The 21480-nt window shown below is 46.9% G+C and overlaps 1 protein-coding gene across 3 annotated transcripts in view; it reads left to right on the top strand.

Moving 5' to 3' along the window:
* RGS6 (regulator of G protein signaling 6) overlaps positions 1–21480 on the top strand; it is a 280436-nt gene that overhangs the window by 256493 nt on the left and 2463 nt on the right. Inside the window, exon 17 of one of the 3 annotated variants that reach the window (XM_037395325.1) lies at positions 5475–5528. The exons of 1 other annotated variant lie outside the window; for it this stretch is intronic. In XM_037395325.1, coding sequence (XP_037251222.1) covers positions 5475–5528 — 54 coding nt within the window. Of the gene's footprint in view, positions 1–5474; positions 5529–9692; positions 9921–21480 lie in introns of those variants that run through there. One more of the 3 variants, XM_037395324.1, reaches the window with a different exon arrangement.

The following is a 21480-nucleotide window of genomic DNA, read 5'->3' as shown; positions in this document are numbered from 1 at the left end:
CACAAGATCCGTGTGCTTCCCCTGGTTCCCCCACTTTCCTGTGTGACCTAGGGGAAAAGAAGGTTCAGCTTTGCCTGTCTCGTATCCTCTTCTCTGTTGAATGTGAATAACAATAGTGACCTGCTATTATATAACAGTGGAGAGGTGGCAAGGCTTGATTAGTGCCTCAAAACACGCTTGACATTTTTGAGATTTGTAAGATATTGTAAGTTTGGAGAGTTACATTTTTTCCACACCATACAATAACCACAGATGTGGGAGCTTCCCCTCCCTGCTCTGGGAGTGCAGTAATGGAGGGGAGGGAGAAGTTATGGGTCAGGACGGAGATGCAATGACAGAATTATGTGGGGGACCAGGGAGGATAAAAGGAACATATTGTTCACACCACTAACTGATGCAAGACAGTTGAACATAGGCTGCATACAGACCAGGCATACATACTTTGTTAATCCATTTTAGATTTTTTTTCTCAGTTCTTCCCAGTGTCATTATTACAAATAACCGCAGTCATATTGGCCTCAATCCTGCAGATTCATGGTGCTCAGCAGGGAACATGAGGTTGGCCTCCAGCAAGGGTGTGATTGGAAGCAGTGAGCTGCAGAGGGAGAAAGCTGGGTGTAGCTCCCTGCCTCTCACAAAGTCCTCCTCCCCTGCCAGGCTGGAGAAGAGGAGGGATGAGGGTCAGAGCCCTGTCCTCAGGAGGAATGGCTGCACACCCAGCCCGATCTGAGCTCTGTGCCTCCATGCCCAGCTTTCCCCCTGCAGCAGGTAGAAGTTACAGGGCTGCTGAAAGCGGGCAGCTCAGCAGTGAAGGGCTGGATGGTGCTGAGATCCCCACCCAGCTCACTGTATTTTATTTGTCTATCTGTGCAACACACCGTACTTGTGCTGTGCAGTCAAGTGTCAACCTGCTTCTGTTTCTGCTGATAGACACATTCTGGCAGGTAATCACCACTGCCCACCCCCAGCCCTCTTCCACGGTAGCCAAAATGGTGGCTGGAGGTTCTTAGGTGGCAGTGACCCTCATGTTAGAATGAGTGCCATGACAAACCTCCTTGCTTGAGGCAAGAAGGCAGTTGGGCTGGGTGACTTAGCTGCAGAGCAGGGGTTTATTCCCTGGAGAAAGAGCAGCATAGATTAGTTAGTGCGCCATGGAAAGGGGTGGGGGTGCACAGGAGCTTTGTTAACGGTGAAGCAGCAGCCAGGCATGTGCTCTGCTAGTTATTTTTGAGGAGAAGGGAGAGAAAGAAACAGGAAAGACCTCAACGCACTTTCCATTACTCCCCATCAAGGTGAAACGATGACGTTGGTGGGCATCTCCATGTTAGCTGAAGTGGCAGCCGAGCTGTCATGGCGCCAGCATTCATGTCAGCCTGGCACAGGGTGGCTTCGCACCGTCCAGCCCTGCCTTCAGGCAGGGAAGCATCCCAGAAAGGCAGCCACAGCTGCAGTGCAGACAGGCTGCAAAGCCACAGGAGTGAGTCCCATCACACCAGGCGAAGAGCAGATTCGTATTTGCTTGGTTTAAAGCATCGTTTTCCTCTCCAGCTGGTTCAGAGAAGGGTGAGTCTCTGTGGTCCTGTGCAAAAGGACACAAATCAGATGCAAAATACTCTTACAGCCATGTGGTAGCACTCTGCATGCCCTTTGCTTTCTCACTTTGGACAGGTGTACGTGACTGCCTGAGAAGCCTGGGATGTGCTCTTGGACTTTTCCCGAGCCAGGGTCTGGGAAGTGATCATCCTTTGTTTTCCTCTGACACTATTCCCTCTGGAACACATGTTTTTCACCAAGTTAAAGTTCAAAAAACCCCACCCCAAGCCCCAAAGTCTCATACCGAAAAAAGATTCAGTAGCCAACAAAATGAATCCTGGGATGAGGAGAAGGAGAGAGGGAGAGATTTTTTCAGGCCTGCAGTTCAGAAGACCAAACTTTTGGATGTATTTTCCTATTTCTTTCAGATCCCTGGCAGAAAGTGTCAGCAAGGCAATGGCTAGGAGCTTCATGCCACGAGGGACAGACTTCATTTTCAGCATGCACCTTTTGCAGCATTGCTTTTATCCAGACCTTCTGTTCTAACTGCTTTATATTGCCCAGGAAGATTCCTCCTGCAGATTCTGTCCCTGTCTCAGTCCCACCAGGGCACACATAACCGGTTTGCTTCAGTGGCAGGACTTGGCTTGAACATTGTAAAGATGCTGAGCAATTTCCTCATAATTATTATTAATAATCAGTGTCAGCTGGTTTTCATAAGTTTATTCTACTCACACTGCTCTAGGCCAGCAGAATCTACACAAAGGAGCTTAAAATTTGGATGGCTGGCTAAATAATTAATCATGAAAATAAGAAAGATTTGGAGGAGAGAGTCAATAATTAGTGAATGACTCCTAAGTGGCGAGATCTATTTTTTTGCACCTACCCGGGCTGAGAGGTTTTAATCTCCACTGGGGGTAGTTGTTTCATACTTTATCCAAATGCACATGTCCTTTGACATTAGCTGGTAGGGTTTGTTCATGTATTTACTGGCAAAGATGCCCTTTTTTACACATAGGAGGACTGCCTGACCTGGCATGCACATGTGTTTCTCTGGCTTTGCCCTTTGCGCTCAGTGTGTTTGTGCAGATGCTGCTGTGATGCTGCAGCAGGCATGGCTCTGGGGTCCACAGCCTTCTCAGACAGTCCCTGCACAGGGCCCTGGGACTGTTCACAGGACTGAGAAGGGTCTGACTCAGTTTCTTCTTTTTTTCCCCCCACTTTCTTATTTTAAAATTTCCTTCCTCTGCTGTGCAAGGCAGCCCCCACACCTCCGCGCCACGCTGGAGGGATGCAGGCAGGTGGTTGCTTCTGCAGCAGGCTGCCAGCCACACGGTCTGTAGGCAAGCAGGCAGGAGGAGCAGGAGCCGAGCAGCCAACACCCACGCCCACTGGCATTAAAACTGCTCAAGCCGGCTCATCACTCCACAGCCAGCCTGCCTCAGCTGCTTTTTATTTTACTAGAAAATGTCATGCTTTGACTCAGAGCTGGATGCTATGGTGATGAGCTTTCCACACAACCAGCTGGTACCAGCCTGCTGTCCCCCTGCCAAATGTGCAGGGTTGCTGCAGCCTGTGCTTGCAGGGCACTTCTGTGAGACACCGTCAGTGCTCTCCTGCTTGCTTCCCCACACATGTCTTCAGCCATTGTAGGGGAACAGCCTTGTGTGTGGCTCCCTGTGTAACCAGAGCTCTCGGCACGCCAACAAAGTGCTCATCATCTTTAGAGACCACCATCCTGCCTTACTGCTGGGTAGGAAGCAGCATCACCTTGCTGGTAGCAAAACCAGACACTGAATTTTGATGGCCAGTGCAGGGCCACAGTGTGGCCTGTTTTCAGCTGCTCACTCTCATTTTCCTTGAGTGCACACCAAACTTGAAAATGCAGTTGGGCCAGATGCTGATTTTCCAGCCCGCAGCGCTGCGATGCTGCAGACTCCAAGTGCCTTGCTCCCCTAGGGAGCCTTGCAGAACACTGTCTTTTGTCTAGGTATTTCTTCTCGTGGGTGGAATTGTGCCTTTAATTTGGCTGCCAGTAGGTATTGCTGCTGCTGCAGGAGACCAGCATGGAGACCCAATGCCCAACTGTGCACTGCTGCCCTCAGTGCCACTGGCCATGATGCGTTCAACCAAGATGGCAGGGCTTCAGCCTCCTTCTGTCACCTCTGCTACCTTGGGGTGTGGGGGTGCCTCCGAGGCTCCTTCAAGGAGGGGATCTGTGATGCTCTGACCACTTACACTGCTGTTACACTCAGCAGAAGAGTGAGGCTGACATTTCTTTTCCCTTTACTCTCACATACAGGGAGAGGCAACTAACCCATGAGTAAATACTCCTTTGGGGAACATTGGAGTGGGTATGTTCTCGCCTCCCGACCAGCCGGGAAGCCTGCTTTGTTGCTTGGTACACGCTGAGGCCTTGGCTCCATCCTCAGTGTTGGCTAAACCAATGTGCCTCTAGCTTTCACTTTTGATACCACTTTTGGGACATCAGGGCTGATGATGTGGCTTCCTCAAATGGTTGTAAGTGGGGAGATTGCTTTACTCTTCTGGACGAAGAATATTGCTTGTCTTAAAAGGGCCTTATGTTTTGGCCTCATCTCTGGCAACACAGCAAGGAGAATCAGCCCCATCTCTGCCTGGGATGCTTCAAACAACCTTGTAGACATCAGAGAGCTCTGGCAGCTGTGATGAGCATGCAGAAGAATCAAAAGCCTTTGCCTAGACTCACCTACACAGTTCTCAACCAATGTATCAGATATGCTTTTGGCTTCCTTACATCTTCTCTGTCTGGTTTTTGCACTGGTGCTTTGTCCTGGGGGTTGTTACTGCAGCTGAATCTGTGGAAGATATGGCAGGCAGGCGCCTCTGCTGAGCACCTCCAGTGCAATGCTTGTTCCCAGTGCATTGTCGTGCACCATCATTACTGTGGCTTTCCCTTGTATGTATCTCCTTATCCACTTCACTGCAGTTTTACTTATCACCTCCATTTCACTGGCTTACCCCATTAAAATAAGTTTCTCTCCTGAAAATCAGCAGTACCCACAGACTGCAGTGAGCTTTGTTTCATATTACTGAGTTTTTCCTCTTCCCTATAACAGGTTTTTTTCTATTAGATGTTCAAGCAAACATGCCAATAAACTATTTAGTTCTTCCTTGTTAGTGACAATTAGATCTCCCTTGTGCCAAACGAAGCGCTGCAGTGAGCACCCTTCTCAGGGATACGTAAAGCCGTGATGCACGCACTTGTCTTCTCGCGGTGAAGTTGAATGTCTTCTTGCATATGAATAGTCCGATATTCCAGATACAAAAGTGTCTGTGCCCCAGATCTGCCTGTATCTTTCCATAGCCTTCAACAGACATACGTATGCTGTCTAGTGTTTTGATGTAGCCAAACTTAGTGGAAATGTGCTTCTACTCTCTGGATAGATAGAGTAGTGCAGGTTCCCTGGCAATGAGTTCTGTGGTGGTTTTCCTCCAGCGCTGTACTCGCTCACACAATGCTTTTTAATATTGTAAAAGTTACTGTGGTCTTTTTCATCTCTCTAAGCAAGCAATGGGAGCCTCCAATCAGCTGTTTGGCAGGTGTTAACCAGAATCAGATGTCCCAGCTCAAAACAGCCACAGAAGGAAAATCCAATGAACAAGAAATCAATACCAATAGCTGTGAGAAACAGCAATGCACAGACCTGTTTGAACCGTTCAAAAAACTCACAGGAGAAAAGGTGACATTGTCCAAGAGTAAAAGTAGTGGCATCTCATTCTTTAAGGGGTTTTGGTTTCTTATGTTTGCTGTTGCAAACATTGATTTCTGCTTCTTACATTTTTTTACAACTTTCCCCCCTTGCTGCTTCCTTATATTTTGCTGCTGGTTTGGAAAACTGCATTTAAGCTGAAGGGGTTTTTTTCTGTATGTTTTTCTCCCCACTTTTTTCCGCGTTAAGCCAGAGAATGGGCAAGGTCGTAGAACTTCTCTAGAAAAGTTCACTCGCAGCATGGTAAGTTCCTTTTCTTTTCCCTCCTCCCTTTCCTCAGAACTTCATTTTTAGTTGGGAGAAATGTGGATGCTTGACTTTTTATTTCATCCTTTATTTTTGCAATAGCATCTTCGCAGCTTCTCTTTTTAATACTGTAGCTCATCTAAATAGTAGCTTTAAAGAAGCCGGGGTGGGGGATGGGTCAGGAAGCAGAATTCCGTAATGCTCATTCTAGCTTATCATCACTGCAAAAGCAAATGGATTTTTGTCTAGATTTAAACACAAGGTTGTCTTTTTGTTGTGTTCCTACTACAGTATTTGTTGTGGCTTTTCCTTGCGCAATGGAGTACAAGAGCATGGTTCTCATAGCACCATTGCAACAGTATCCATATGGTTATGTAGTGCATGGTTAACGATACCGTATGTATATACACATACATATCCACCCACAGCACTGCAGCCTCCTCCTCTGTACCCCTGTCTGCCAGTGCTTATGTAAATAGGGATGGGCGATATTCTTTGACTTGTTCATGACACTGATACCAGAAAAGGAGCACAGTAACAGCAAGTAACACAACACTGTTTAACCTTTTAGATAAAGGGGGTGCTGGGATCTCAAGGATAGCAGACAGATGTCCTCTGCTTTCTTGTCCTTCACCTGTCTTCAGCCTCCAGCCAGTCCTTCCAGGTGGGGGAAGCTGATCTGGCTGTGAAGGGATGCTGCAGCACAGGGCAGTGTTGGGCACTGGCCAGGGCTGCTTCTTTCCAGCCCCCAGGGCAGGACCCCAGAGCCTGGGCAAGACCCACTCCTCCCACTTGCTTTTAGGGATCTGCGTGTGCAGCAGATTTTCTAGAGAAAGGGGAGAGCAGGGGGAGGGGACGGGACCAGGGACAGGTGCTGCAAGGCAGGTGGAGGAGCAGGCATACTAGGCAGCACAGGGTGGGACAGACTGTGTGCATGCGGTAACCCAGAGCAAACAGAGGGCTGGAGCTGAGGATGCAGCAACTGGGTCAGTGGGGAATTACTCTTGTGTTGCTCAGTATCAAGTACACTTTGACTTGGTATGTCATACGGTTTTGGCATACTGCTGTGGTCTTCATGTATCGCCCATCATTAGTTATAAGGTGATACTGGGACAGCAGGGGGTCGTCAAGTGGTTTATTCCCATAGAAACCACTGTACGGAACAATATTTCATAGAAAGTTCAAAGACCTTGTTATGGCTTTATAACAGCTTTATAATTAAGGCATTGGACTATGTGTATATACAGTACATATGCTTGCATTCGTGTGTGTATGTATGTATATTTATATACACATTATTTATGTACACATGGCATATAAAGATAAAACATTTGTACATACAGATAGAAAAGGGGGAACCGTGCAGGTAAGTGTGAGCTGTTGTAGAGCAAATAAACCTAGAGGGGTTCTTTCTGATGCTGCCATGCTGCTGCACAAGCAAACCCAAATGTACCATGCAGAGCTTTGCAGTATATCCACTGGCAGACTTCCTGGGGAATGTATTTATATAGCTAATGCATATGCACACATTTAAAATATGTTGATACAAAATATATCACTGTGCCCATCTGCATATTTACTACTTTCTAAGATTCTGCCAGAAAAAGGAATAGGCAAGATTTTTTTTTAAAAAAAACAAACTATGCAGAAATATTTACACCAAGTGGTAAATTCTGGTCGCAGATTTGCCAAATACATAGAAGAGTAACTCTCACTTTACTAGATTGGCTGGGTTTATAGTAACACAGACAAGGGCGGATTTTTCTCCTGCAATTGATTTGAAGAGTAACTTGACAAGCTTAGTTGGGAATGGTAGAATTATAATGGAAGTACCTGTAAAGAAAATTGTTGTAGATTGGTCAGCACTTCAGTTCATTCTTGTCTTAATGGCTAGTGTACTGTAAACATTTTCTTTCATTTTTCATAATGCAGATATAAAATGTCATCCTCTGATGGCATGGTAGCTACCAGAACTAGAAAGGGTCTGGATTTTTTATACTTTGCATTATGGCATTTTGTCACTACTATCAGATGAGAAAACAGTCGCTATGTTGACACATCATAATGTCCTCAGAAGACAGCATTACCAAAGTGGTAGTAACTTTACGGCATACTCAGGGGACTAAATTAAGATGAAGTTAATTCTGCATGCTCCAGTTCTCCAAAAGGCACTGCAGTTCCCCGACTGTGTAAGAGTGGAGCAATATAGCAGCCCTCATTCCCAGACCTCCACTGTGCTTTAGTGATTGCTCATTACAGGATCACTTACTCAAGCTGACCCTGCACAAGCATGCTGAAGTTAAGCATATGCTTAAGGTTTGGCTGGAACAGAGCCCCAGTGCTCTGCTCTCTTCATGGCAGAGCCCTAAGCCTGTTTTGTAAAGCAAATGATATGAGGTCACATTTCCAGTAATGGCTGTAAGAGGAACATCCAAAACAACCATGGCTAGAAGTTTATTTGCCTTAGGAGCCGTTGCTGAGATGAAGTCGTGGCTTCCAGGCTGGAAGCCTGGACTATAAACTGTCAGCAGACCAGGGCCACCTCCAGACTGCGCTGCTCTGTTTGGCGCTGGGAGGATGCAGTAGGCGCTGGGGAAATTTTCAGATTTGGCTGTGGCATGTGACCCAGCATTTTGGGAAATTACTGAGTTGAGGTCCTTGAAGGCTTGGCCTTACCACTGCAGCATGTGCTCCAGGCCACACACCTCATGGTGCGGGGCACTTTGGCAGATGTGCTGCCTGCTGGGGCAGCTCTGGGGGTCTGAGCCAGCCTGGCGGGTGCTGCCCAGCCAGATGTGCCCCGCAGCCTCCACACTCACTGGGAAGCCCAGCCAGAGTTATGGGAAGTGGAAAGGTAATGCAGAACTTGGGACGGAACTCCAGAACTTTGGTTTTGGATAAAAATGAAAATTCTAAGGTAAATTGCACTTGAATTTCAAGATATAAATGTGGACTTCAAGAACACAAGTTGACTGAAGACATAAGTCATTTAGCAAAAACATCAGGAAAATAATTAGCCAAGGAATAGCTCAAAGACACAGTGGGGAATAAAGTGGCCTGGCTGTGTTTGTTCTTTCTGCATCATCATGATTGTTAGTAAGGTCATAAGAATACCTAAAATGTGATTTAAAATATGGAGCAAATTCTCTCCCAGTATCAATCAGCTATTGTTTCCTATTGTACTCTGGCACTTCAGGCCTATTGAGAACCTCCCCTGGATAATTTTTAGCTCATTGTTTCTTCAAATAAAGCAGTTACTATTGATTAAATTGGCTGTAACTTTCAGCTGTGATAAGCATCATAAAGAAAACAAACATCTAATGATGCTATGGTTTCCTTTTGCATTGCTGTACTCAAATTTGGGGAACTTGGTTCCACTAACAGTGTATGTGGCATAGAGCCAGAGCAGGAGCATGGAGGTGTGGAGGTTCATGACCCCTTCCTTGCTCCTGATGCTGTACTTACAGGGGTGCTTTCCATACCAGAGAAGACCGCTTTGTAGCCAGACCAGTGAGTCTTCGCTTTAGTGAAAAAATCGGACCCTCTAGGTTTGCCTGTTCTAGTTGCTTGAATCTCACCATCTCTTGTTTGAGAAAGACAGGGAAAATGAAACACTTCAGAAAAAGAAACAGTAAAGCTTTGCTGACAAACTGCAAACTATGTTGCAGGCATTTTGTCTCTTACTTGGGTTAAACCCCTCTCCAGAAAAATCTTTCAGTGCTTCTGAATTGCTCTCCTGAACTGGGTGGAAAAGTATACAGCTTGGCTTTGGCAGTGCAGACTTGGAGCAAGTGGAAGTCACCTTACCCACAGGGCTCCTGCTCATGTCAGTCACAGATTAACCCCAGACCATTTAACATCCTTTAGAAAGGCACTGTGGAGCCCTGGTGGCCAGCCAGAGGCTTGTCACCTTCAGGGCAATCAATGAGGAATAAGAAAGAACAGGATTTTGCAGATTTTGGGGTTGTTTTTTTTTACTACTCTTCAATTCCTACAAGACCCCCTGCCTCATCTTCCTTGGCTTGGTACTTTTGACCAGGAGAAGGCAGCTCACAATTGATGAACGCACCGTGGTTTTGCACCAAATCGCTCTGGAAGCCAGGCGCTATCTGGTCCACATTAAGCAGGACACTGTGGTGATGGTTTACCTTTTACTTTCAGGTCCTTTCAAAGTATTGGCACAATACCTTTGTGCAATGGCCAAGAAGGGAGTTGTGTCCACCGCTGCTCAGGTCCTCCTGTAGTGAAGGGCATAGTTTGCAGTGCCTCCCTGTCTGGGTTCCCCTTGGATCAAGGGGACATCTGTCTGAGCCAGCACCCAACATGCCAGACATCCTCAGTCTCCTCAGCTTACCTGCCTGAAGTCTACAGCTGCAGCATCAGCATGCATTCCATGACAGCCCACCACCACAGCCTGGCCAGCGGCTGTGTGGTCCCAGGACCAAGCATCACGGTCATCAGTCATCTGGTGAACAGCAAAGGGCCATGTCCACATGATAGACCAGATTGCTGCAAGGCACACATTGCGAGCAGGGGGGCAACAGATTTATTTTCTCCCCTGATCGGTTTTGAAGAGTCCTCAAAAATATGTGGGCAGCACAGTGGTAGGATAGACAACAGTCCCTGACCCCATCAGCCCTATGCCAGGCTCCTGTGCCATGAAATCGCAAGTGTAAAGCTAGGCGGGCTCTTCCATGCTCTCCATGAGAGTCCTGGGAAAGGGTCAATCACAGGGAGTTGCAGATCTGACAGTCCATTGCATCGGAGCACTTACTAATCCACCTAATTTTAAAAATGATGGCAGTGCACATGGTGGCAGGTTTATCTCACTATAGTTTTCCTTTTGAGTAGAGCAAAGATTGACATTATGAAAGCAGAGTTAGCCTGTCTCCTCTCCCAGGTGAAGATAAATGGCATCATAAAAATCAGACATCATGTATCATATATGTTATAAATAATACCAGGTACTGAAGTAATAACTTAAAGACACACATGCACACAAATCCATATATCCACATCTCTCTCTTCTGTCATATTTGATCATCTTGCTAATTAAAAGGAGTCTGCTATACTATTTTTAGCCATGCAGTCTCAGCCTAGCTGTTTAAACCAGTGTAGTTTCCCATCTGCTTTAGAAATGATTTAATAATCAGATAGACAGAAGCTTAGTTCTCGTAAGCTGAGATGATCCTTCAGGGCCAAGAGTAGAAGGAAAATATATTTTAATGAGTACAGTTAGGGGAACCACTGCTGCTTTTGTCTTGCTAAGGAAGCCACCAAGTCTCTGCCTAACTTGTGCTGATGGCCATTTACACTTAATAAAAGGGGAAAGAGGAGGGGGTTGCTTTGTTGCAGCTTGCAGCATCTTGAGTATTCTCTCTAAAAGCAGCAATGGTACTCTAGCAATAACAGGGATTAAACCTATGGATACAGCCTCAGCAGGTAACTTGGATAAGCCTGGGCCATGATACTTGGACTTGAATTCCAACTTTCCTAAACTTGCTATATTCCAAGGAGGGAATTTCCCCTGTAAGAAAGCTGGTGTTAAAGTTTCTGACTCAATATCGAGGTGGTGACCCAATGCTGAGAAGATCTCTGCATTTTATTCCCAGCTGACATTTTTTTAAGAGCAAAAGGCGCACACGCACGTACAGCTTTTGAGAGGTTCAGAGTTCTCAGTCTTCATGCTTTAAAGAACAAGAGAGCGGGCAGACCAGTGATACATTGTTTATTCAGAATTTTTACAACTTCTGTCTCAACCGACTGACATGGCACACTTACTCATTACATTCCCGGACTGAAAAATCTCTTCAGCTGAAGAAGATAAAGAAGCTCTTGTGTGTCGCTGGCTGCCTGAGATCAGAGAGGAGAGCTGCACAACCTGGGAGGGCCCCTTGTGAAACTCAGCCCAAGCGATGGCAGCACATGGCAGCCTGAGGCAAAACCAACAGCCCCAGCCGGAGGGTGCTGCACAGGACTGGGGGGGTGAAGGTGCAAGTGCTGGACTTTTGGCTGGACATAGGAATCTGTGGAAAATCCCTTTCCCTGCGTTCTCCCTGCCTCCCTCAAGCCATAGTGGCACAGCACAGTGTATGCAGAGGCGTGATGGGCACAGGCCTGCTGTGGCTGCCTACACGTGATAAGCTGTGGGGCTGTACTTTGTCTTTCATCACTACAGTCTGTAAAGAGTGTAATACTAATGGGAAAAGGAGCCCTTCTCTTAAGTCCTAAAGGAAATGCGAGTATGTAGTGAGACTGCTACTGGAGGGCAGCAGAGGTAACAACTGTGTGAGGTGCTACCAGGTGGATGATCTCTCAGCCTGGTGGCAGAGCTGAAAGAAGAAGTAAAAAGGTTAAGGAGTATCGGGGAGTGTGAGAGGGAGACAGACCGCTGGAGCCATTCTCTACCTTCACTGAGACAAATGCACCCCATGGACACATCACAAAAAGCGGAGGCTCCCCTGCCTGCTCGCCACCAGGCAGATGGAGGGGGCCGAAGTGACAGGGAGGAATGATAATAGGTCTCTGCTCGGGGCAGCAGCCCTTGTTCTCATAGGAGATTTCAACCTGCAGATGTCTGCTGGAAATACAACACAGCGGAGAGGAAACGATCTAGGAGGTTCCTGGAGTGTGTGGAAGACACCAGCTGTGTGAGAAAGTTGAATGAGCCAGCCAGGGGAGATGCCCCACTGGACCTGCTGTTTTCAAACAGAAGGACTGGTGGGTGATGTGGTGGTCAGGTGAGATTTCTTTAGAGCCCTGGATGTTATGGATGGAACATTTTGTACAGGACTGCAAGTCATTGAAGACTGAAGATTGTCTCAGTTCCCAGGCATAGATGAATAACTGATCGGCAGACTGGCCCAGCTTCATTAACCGTAGGAGACAGCTGCAGTAGGCAGAAGGCAGGTGCTGGTAAGCAAGAGTTGCTGTAGTCCTTGCGTTAGCAGCAGTGGGGTGATTTTGTGTTCTCATCCAGAAGCCTTGTATGGGGTCCCACATTGCATCCTTAATCACTACAGAGCTGGTCTCCCACCTTGGTTTCTCATGCAAAGATGGCTTTTCCAGGAGCAAGAATAGGACTGGAGATGGTGTATTTTGATATAGTTGTCATGCTCAGTGGCCAGGATGCTTTCTGTCTGGAGCCTAAAATGCCCTCCTCCTCCTCCTTGCAGTGGTGCAAACTGGCATTTTCATTGTAGTATTTCCTCAGCTTTCGTTTTCTGGTGTCTTTTGGCTATTTTGTATTAAACTATCCTTGGCTTAGAACTTTGAGTGCATCTCACTCCAGCACCCAGAGAAATCCAGTCCCATACTTAGTTTCAGTTCCATGTGTATCTGTTCATTTGCGTTAAGCAGCCATGAAAGCTTCAGTGTCTACCCTGCCTGCCTGGCTGTCCCTTCCTAGATGCTCTCAGCAGTTTTCCAGCTCTGTGGTGTTACCCTTGTTCTTCCCTGCTGCTGCTTTCCCATCTTCCTCATCTTCAGCTTCATCCCTTGGCCACTGCTACTGCCTCATGCTGGTTTTTGTCTTCTCAGTTTGTCTGCTGTTGGATCAGAGTTCAAGTCACATGTGAACTGTCCTGGTCCTATTCTTAATTCACGAGTATGGCGTCACACACATGAAATGTGTTGATGGGATCTTACCTTTCTCAGGTGAACTGTGTGATATTTTGCACAGCTTTGTGTCACTGTGATGTATTACAAACACTAACCATGAACACAGTGAAGAAGGCATAAGGCTGGAGAAAGAATTACTGCTGGAGATCATCAGGGCTCTCATTTTAACTGGTTCCTTGATAATCTCATAGAACTATCATATACTTACCAGCTTTCCCACTTTTTCACTTTCCCAGCTCTACCAGCTTGCATAAATAGGTAACAGCATTTGAGGGCATGGAAAGTATTCACAACCTGCAATATAATGAACACAAAGGTTTAAGCCATTATAGGGAGACAATAGTGGTTGAAAAACTGGGAAGTATAAAAAGGTGATGGACCGAGGTGCTGGTGAAGTGAGTATCAGAACAGACAGCTAGAAGGATAGGGGATAGGAGTAGGGAAAGATATAGGAATGGATGCCAAAGTTTCTTAGATTTGGCAGCAAGTAAAGACTTCTGGGAAAAGGGTTATTTTTATCTTCGGAAGATATTTTACTTTAAAAGAAAATGTGCTTGCTCCACTACTCCAGCCATTAACAAATACCGGCTTTTACTGGGAAAAGGTACTTGCATTACATAGGTGATGGAAAGCATCAGAATGTACCTGGAGCATGAAGGGATCCAGTTGGCATTTGCAACCTGTCATCTGATTGTTCTCTTATGTGCGGTAACTGGTCAGTGTCAGTACCTAGCCCTGGGATTACTGGGTGCATGGCCTGCACAGTGCACCATCGGCTGGTCGTGGCACGCTTGAATTGCATCTGTTCCTGGTATCGGCATAGTACCTTACCTGGTTTGATAAGCAGTGGATTGCATGTTATTACACGTGTGCTGTGTAGTCTGTTCTCTATACAGGGGCTCCTTTAAAGCGTAAGTATTCATCGCTTCTAGTGGATAAGTTATTCCTCACTTCCCTTCCTTAAAAATACTGCTGCGTAGTGCTGGTGGTGCAGAACGGCAGCTGCCTTTCGCCCCCGAGCTCACTACCTTCCATCAGTGAGTGAGCGATCCCTGTGTGTATGGTTTCTGAAGTGCTTTGGGATCCTTCTGGATGAAAGGTATTATGCAGAGTTCAGGGCATAGTGTTCATTTACTGTCTTTTATTCCAGCCACACACAAACTCTGGAAGATGAAAGTTGGCACCTTCCCACTACAGAGAGGTCTAGATGCTAGCTGCAGATACTGAACCAGGACCTTAGCAAGGGGTTTGACAGCGAGGGGGGCTTAGTCCCTGCTGTGATTTCAGCCAAGCTTATTCTGATACTCCAAAGGGGTTTCATATTTTGCTGGTGTTTCTGTTTTCCTCTGACTGTGCAAGATACTTACCTACTTACCTGGTTCCCAGTCCCACTGAAGACAGTTAAACAAACTGAGTCCATTGCACACAAAGGGAATAATAGAACTGCACCCTGCACGAGGGGCAGACCAGCAACATGCAGTAAGGGCATTTTCTGGGGTGGCTTGGAAAAACGTTCTACTACACCATCATATGCTGGCTGCATTGATCCTGGCAGGTCTGTGGTGAAGTGCCCTCCTTCACTGTGGTAAGTTTAAGCAGCCCGTAGGCTGCTTCAGCTAATGCCAAAATTAGCTTGAACACATTCTTCAATACAAGGAGCCCGGAGTGCTCCAGAACAGAAGAGGATCTTCCTTGTGGTGCTGGTGGGATGGTAGAGGAGAGCTCCAACCATTATGAAGCTGTTCTAGGAGTGGGTGAGTCTGGGGCATGCGTCAGTTCCTGGTTTGTGCCGTATGCAGTGGTGCACTGGTATTTCTCAAAGCAAAGTGCAGTGCCTCTCCTAGGAAGCATAGAAAAGCCACACAAAGTAAAGTGGCTATGGATGATAGCAATTTTAATTGGACTGCAGCTCTGAACTGTTCCTGTAGCGATATAAGCTGGAAAAGGAAAAAAGCAGTATCAACTGTAAGAACCTAACCCATGGTTGCTCAGCTTCACTGCTATCAGCAGGAATGGCAAGAAGCTCAGGAAACTTGTCATTCAAGCCTCACAAGAGGAGTAGGGCCCGCTCTGCGAGAGTTTGGGGGCAACTTGTAAAACCACGCTGGTGAGAATGGGTGAGCATCCTGCACATCACAAGCAGCCACTCCCCTGCTTACCCTCTACAGCCACTTTGCAGCTCCTATTTTCAGTCTGTGTCAGTGTGCAATTGGTGGTATCACCCACCATATTTTGTGTGCTAATTTATGTTATATATGTTCATAGTTTATGTGTCTGTGTTTATTTTGTGTTGAACTAAGTTATTTTCCTGTATTGTTTATGTTCTTAACTGTTTCATATTTAACTTTGTTAATTTATGTTACTATCTTATGTTTGCAATGTAACTTTTAATGAAAAAATCTAATAAAAGGAATATTTTTTAAATGACATAAAAATAAAATTTCCCCAGGATTGTCACAGCACTCTCCAAACCATCAAGCTGCAACAAGGTCTTTTGCCACCTCATACCAACACACTCTTCATGCCAGTCCCTCTGCTGCCTTCTCCTCGTCTCGCCTCATCCAGGGCATGCTCGCTCCCTCTCTTCTTTATGCTTCTTCCTCCTCTCTCTTCCTCAGCTGCTCCCTCTTCACTGGCCGCCCAAGCCCTTACCAGAACCAGCCACAGCTGCACCTTATCTACATCAGCCAACCCACCGCCCCTGAAGCCAGCCCGCAGCTGTATGTTATCAATGATAATTAACCCAGCTTCATTCCTCTACCCGTGGGCTGGATACGGCCCCCCAGGGTCCTCAGTCCGGCCCCCAGTATTTACAGACCCCCCCACCGGGGGCTGGGGGCAAAACCAAGCAGCCGCAGATGGCTGCCTGCCACTTCATCCGCGCGCCAGCCCCCTGCTTAAAAAGTTTGGGGACCCCTGCTCTACAATTCCCCCTCTTTTCTTTTTAATAATTCATACCTCATGTTTTTACGAATCATCACAAACTTTTTACAAATAAACTTTTCATACATTCCGGACAACTTGTCCCTGAACTCTTTTTTTCTTCTTAACATTTCATGCCTTATGTATTTAACAATCATCACAACTTTTTCACAAATAAACTTCTCATACAGTCCAGACAATTTGTCCCTGAACTCATACACATATCCCTTCTGCCATTTTATCTTGGGCTTTTCAGCTTCTGAGGGCTGATCACCTTTCTTCTCATCTGCTTTCCTGACATCTAGGATTTTGTTTTCTTCAGAGTGGGGTTCTGATTAACTTATACTACCTCATCCTTTCACCTCTTGGGTCACACCAGACAGTAACCTGAACAAGCTTTCAACAGCAGCAGATCAAGAATACAGCACTAACACATTACTTTGTGTCCCAACAAGCTTCTCAACATCCTTGTGGTCACCCGTTTCTTCTACAAGTGGAGACACCTTCAATGAGCACACAAACACCAGCAAGAATACCACCAGGTCGAGCAGCAGCAGCAACGGTGGGAGCTGCCCACGGCACCGCGCTGCTCCCACACCTTCCCCAGGCACAGCCATCACCGCTGTCTGGCCAGACCCACTCTGGACCCACCACAGCTGTGGGCTGCTGCCACATCTGGCCAGGTACTCTGCTGCTGTCACCCATTACCCTCAGTCTCTTAACTCCATGGCAGTCAGGCTTCCTTCTCCTTGATCCCAACAGCTCACCTTTATCAGTGTCTGATCCAGATCCCCAGGCTCTTCCCACCTATCTCAATGTGATCTGGATCACAGTCTATCCCCGCCTGTCTCCGCTATGTTGGGCACCACCGTCACTGTTCAAAACTTCAAACATCCCCCAGGACAGCCATCACCGCTGTTGCCGCTCGTTACACTCAGTCTCATAATCCAAAGGGCCTCACACAGGGCACCAATTGTCGCAGCACTCTCCAAACTAGCCAGCTGCAACAAGGTCTTTTACCATCTCACACCAACACACTCTTCATGCCAGTCCCTCTGCTGCCTTCTCCTCATCTTGCCTCATCCAGGGCATGCTCGCTCCCTCTCTTCTTTCTGCTTCTTCCTCCTCTCTCTTCCTCAGCTGCTCCCTTCTTCACTGGCCGCCCAAGCCCTTACCAGAACCAGCCACAGCTGCACCTTATCTACATCAGCCAACCCACCGCCCCTGAAGCCAGCCCACAGCTGTATGTTATCAATGATAATTAACCCAGCTTCATTCCTCTACACGAGATCTGCAGTGTAATATAACATTGAAAACCAAACAGTGCTGGCAGTGCTAGGGCCATGGCAATCTCCTTCTTAGAAGTGAAGTTTGGTGGCACAATGTTCTTGTAGTATGTTAGCTAAAAGGTAGGAGGTCTGAGCAGTGCCTGTCACCACGTGAAAAACCTCAGATTCAAGCTGATGGAGGTAGGGTTTGTTCATCTCCAGTGGAGATGCAAACCAGCCCCAGTCCTCTGCTGGGGGTCTTACAAAAGGATGGGTTAACGCCGCTCCCCTGGAGATGACTTCTCCAGGAATGTGATGCTTCTGGCTGGAGCAGATTGGGCAGCAGGCTGGGTAGAGGACAACCCTGAGCACAAAAGAGGGGCAGAGAGCAAGAAGTGGAGTCGGCTATAGCAGGCAAAGTCCTAAGCTGGTGGGTGGAGAGTGTGGATGTGAACAGTCAGCATGAAAGCACATTGGTCTGTATTGACACGGCAAAAAGGGGAGCCTATGCTGCCATATCAGAAGCTCCCCACACGCTTCCTCTCCCTCCATTGGTGCATCCACAAAGCTCCCTACGGGATAAATCCTGCCTGGGTGTTCAGGTACGTTGCTGACGGTGTGCATGGAAGTGCTGGCTCCTGCATGTTAGTGGTGGTTGATGTATCTGCATGCTAGATACAGAAACTACTCTGTGCTGGGCAGAGCATGTTAACATGTATGAAATCACAGGTACTCGACAAAAATAAACTTTCTTTCTAAAAGTATTAAAAAAAAATAGTTCACAGCCTTTGCCTTCTCTCCCAGCTGTGCAAAGTGCTGGGTTTAGTAGATAAAAGCAAAGAGCAAGATGGAAACTCCGATGCCTCATACAGGAGGTTTGAAAGGAGTGCTGTCTCCTTTTTGTGTCAAATTCAAGACTTTTTTTTTTTTTTTCCCTCCTCTCATTTGGGTTCTTGCGTATGTTAAATTGCTGAATTCTGCTTCATTAAAATAATTGCTAATTGCATTTTACAGTTTAGTTTAGTAGCTGCTCAGCAAAGGCTCAGCCATCAAAGACGCTAAGCATCTCCTGTGACCTGCAGGTTAATCTTCACTTCACTGGGCCTTAGTGAGAGCCCTGATGGTCCACGAGTGCCGAGGTCTGGTCCTCTGCCTGGCATTGGAGCCAAGCAATAGGATGGGCCGCATACTTGGAAGTCAGATTCTGGGGGGCAGTTTCATAAAGTTTGCCAAGAATCCTCTGACATTTTCCTTAGGTTACTCCAAAGTCAGGTTTGGTTTTTTTACTTTTTCCTTAGGTTACTCCAAAGTCAGGCTGTAAAAACTGAGGCACCTGTCATGCCAGTGTTCAGGGGTAAAAAAAAATAAAAAAATCATTCATTCAGCTGCACAGAGAGAACTGGATGTTACCTTTACCAAGACGTGGTGACACTGCATGTGATGTTTGCGTTAAAGCTGTGTTACAGCCCAGCTGCTTGCAGGGAATGAGAGAAAAGAAAGCCTGCCTGCATCCAACAAGACACACAAAATCTGCCCTACAACATACTGCTTTTGCTATGCTGTTTGAGCGACAACAGTCTGGGTTTTTAATTGTCGTAACTCTATAATCAGTAGTGACAAATATTTTGCAACTGGAGGACTGGGGATTTCTTTATAAGCCTTAGACCCCATGTAAAAAGTTTACTCCTTACATCGACTCTAATCTTGCCTTATTATTCAGCATATGCACACGACAGCATAAAAGGAGCACTGTAGTGTTCTGAGCCTGAAATCATATGCTTTCCAAGTCCCTTGCCAGCACAGCTTAGATGAAATTTCTCCTGGAAATAAGGCAGGAGTTGTTGACATTTTCTTTTAATGGGGAAAGGAGAGGTAGAAATGTGCAGGCAGCCACTGGTTTCGTGCTAAACAAAGATGTGGAAGGAAAAAAACATTTATTTTGATTGAACGTTTTTAAAGAAACTAGGTGTACTTGTGCCAAACTTTCACATTGTAATAATCCAAAACTTCCTCACTTCATTGGAGATCTCCCCAAGAGAATCCCAGCTGAGTGGCAGATGAGGCCCAACATGACCTCCTGAGCCTAAACTCTTTTGGCATGCATTGCACCCAACTACAAATTGATTTAGCCACCTCCAGCTTCTCAGAGCAGCCTTTCACCTGACTGACTGAGGCACTCATGCCACACGAGCCTCAGGGAAAGGTCGCAGGACTGCAAAAAATACAGGGGTGCGTCCCACCTCTGCTGTCCTGGGGTGGACCCAGGCCACCTTTGCCTGGTCACCCGGATGCCCCTTTTGCAGGCACAGGAAAGCGATGATGTTAAGGCACACTGATGCCATCCTGGGCTGTTTGGCCATGGATGCCCTCCCAGCGAGCAGGGTCGGGTGGGTTTGGATGGACCGGTTGGGGTCCTGGGGGAGAGCATCGGCTGGCTGGGGAGCGAGCTGCTGCACCATCCTGAAGGAGCTATTGTGTGTGCTACGCTTTGGCTTTTGTCAGTCAGCTAGCACAAAACTTTTGTGTCTCCTGCTGGATTTCAAGCCTAAGAAGCCCTGGAGGGCTAAACCTGAAACAAATGCCATGGACCAGCCCCTCAACTAGTGTAAACTGGCAGCAGTTCTGTGAAAGCAGCTAAGTCACATTGATTTACCCCAGCAAAGTGGATCCCATCCAGCATTTCCACCTGTGACACAATGTTTTGCTCCCTTGTTCATTTTAGTAACAGGAAACAGATACCAGTTTACCTGATGAAATGCAGATTTTTCCTGATCCTCTTCATTTTTATTTTAATGAGGATGTCTAAGATGAGAGAATCCCAAACTGAATACTTGCATCCCACCCACCCTCCAGCCCACGGATATTCATATGACTCAGACCCATGCTGTGAGGCTGACGTTTATCTCTGCATTGGATTGAAACAAAATCCCCTACACCAGTATGCCTGGCTGGGGACCCCATCAGTACCAAAGATGAATGTTACAGTTACAGCCCAGTGGTCTTGCTTGTAGCCAGAAATTTCACCACATTAATCCTTCTATGTGATTCCAGGGATCCTTTCACCATCTGTCTTATCACAATGTTGGACACAACAGCCAAGCAGAAAACATCGCTGCCTACTTCTTGCGGTCTTAAAACAGATATTCTCGCACCCATCTGTTCGCATGTCCCTGCACGTGAGGCTGTTTGGCACCTCACACCTCCCTGACACAGTTATCCTCCCGGACAGCCGGGCCCCACGCTGGGGACTCATCCCAGCCTGCAGGTGGGAAGTTAGCTGCAGAACCAGCGGCTGGATCTGGGTTCCTGGGCTAACAGCTTTCCTGCTAGATGGGGAGCTGCCAATGGAGCTCACCACCTTTGCCCGCAGACGGGAAGCAGTTGCCACTGGAAAACCCATGAGCAAACTTTTGCTCTGTGCAAACCTTGGCCATCAGCTCCATTTCTGACTCACCGCCTCCTCCAGGGCAGCCTTTCTGTCAGCTGCCCCCTCCCCTTGGCCCAGCCTGGCCTTGGAATTTCCCCCTTCCCGCTTTGAACACATTTGTGGGGCTGAATGTGGAACAGTGTTTGCTCCTCAACACCGCTGGACCCTGGCACAGGGAGCTGGCATACCCCCAGGCTGCCTGCCTCTGAGAAGATAACAAGAGGAACTGCCTGCAGCAGATTAGTTAGAGTCTGACTGTATAGTCATTATACAAACCCAAGGCTTATTTGTTGGGGTTTTTCTAAGGAAGTGTCCAAATATAGGTGGAAACTAGTTTGTTTTTTTTTTTTCAAAAACCAGCCATGTTATTCTTGCAGAAATTAACATCCACATCTTTACTGTCTTCTTCCTATAAATGGGATTCAGAAATTGAGAATTCCCTAGCACTCTTTCTCAGGTATTCCTTAACGGCAGCAAAATGACAGCCATAGTTGTAGCCCCCCAAGCACTGCCATGTTGTTCTGCAGAAGTCTTGGCTACCTCCTGGGGTAGCCCTGGGCTGAGCTTCCCAGAAGTGCATTTAAAAATAATAATAGTAATTATCAATAATTTGATTTATAGTGAAGGAAAGCACACATGCCTTAAATGTCAGTGGTGCTGGTATGTCTGCTGAGCTTGAGAGGGAGCTGGTCCTTCCTGAGCCATGCCCTGG

Source organism: Falco rusticolus, chromosome 7, assembly GCF_015220075.1.
Source record: "Falco rusticolus isolate bFalRus1 chromosome 7, bFalRus1.pri, whole genome shotgun sequence".
NCBI lineage: Eukaryota > Metazoa > Chordata > Aves > Falconiformes > Falconidae > Falco > Falco rusticolus.
Note: the sequence above shows the minus strand (reverse complement) of the source record. Positions and strands in the feature narration are given on the sequence as shown.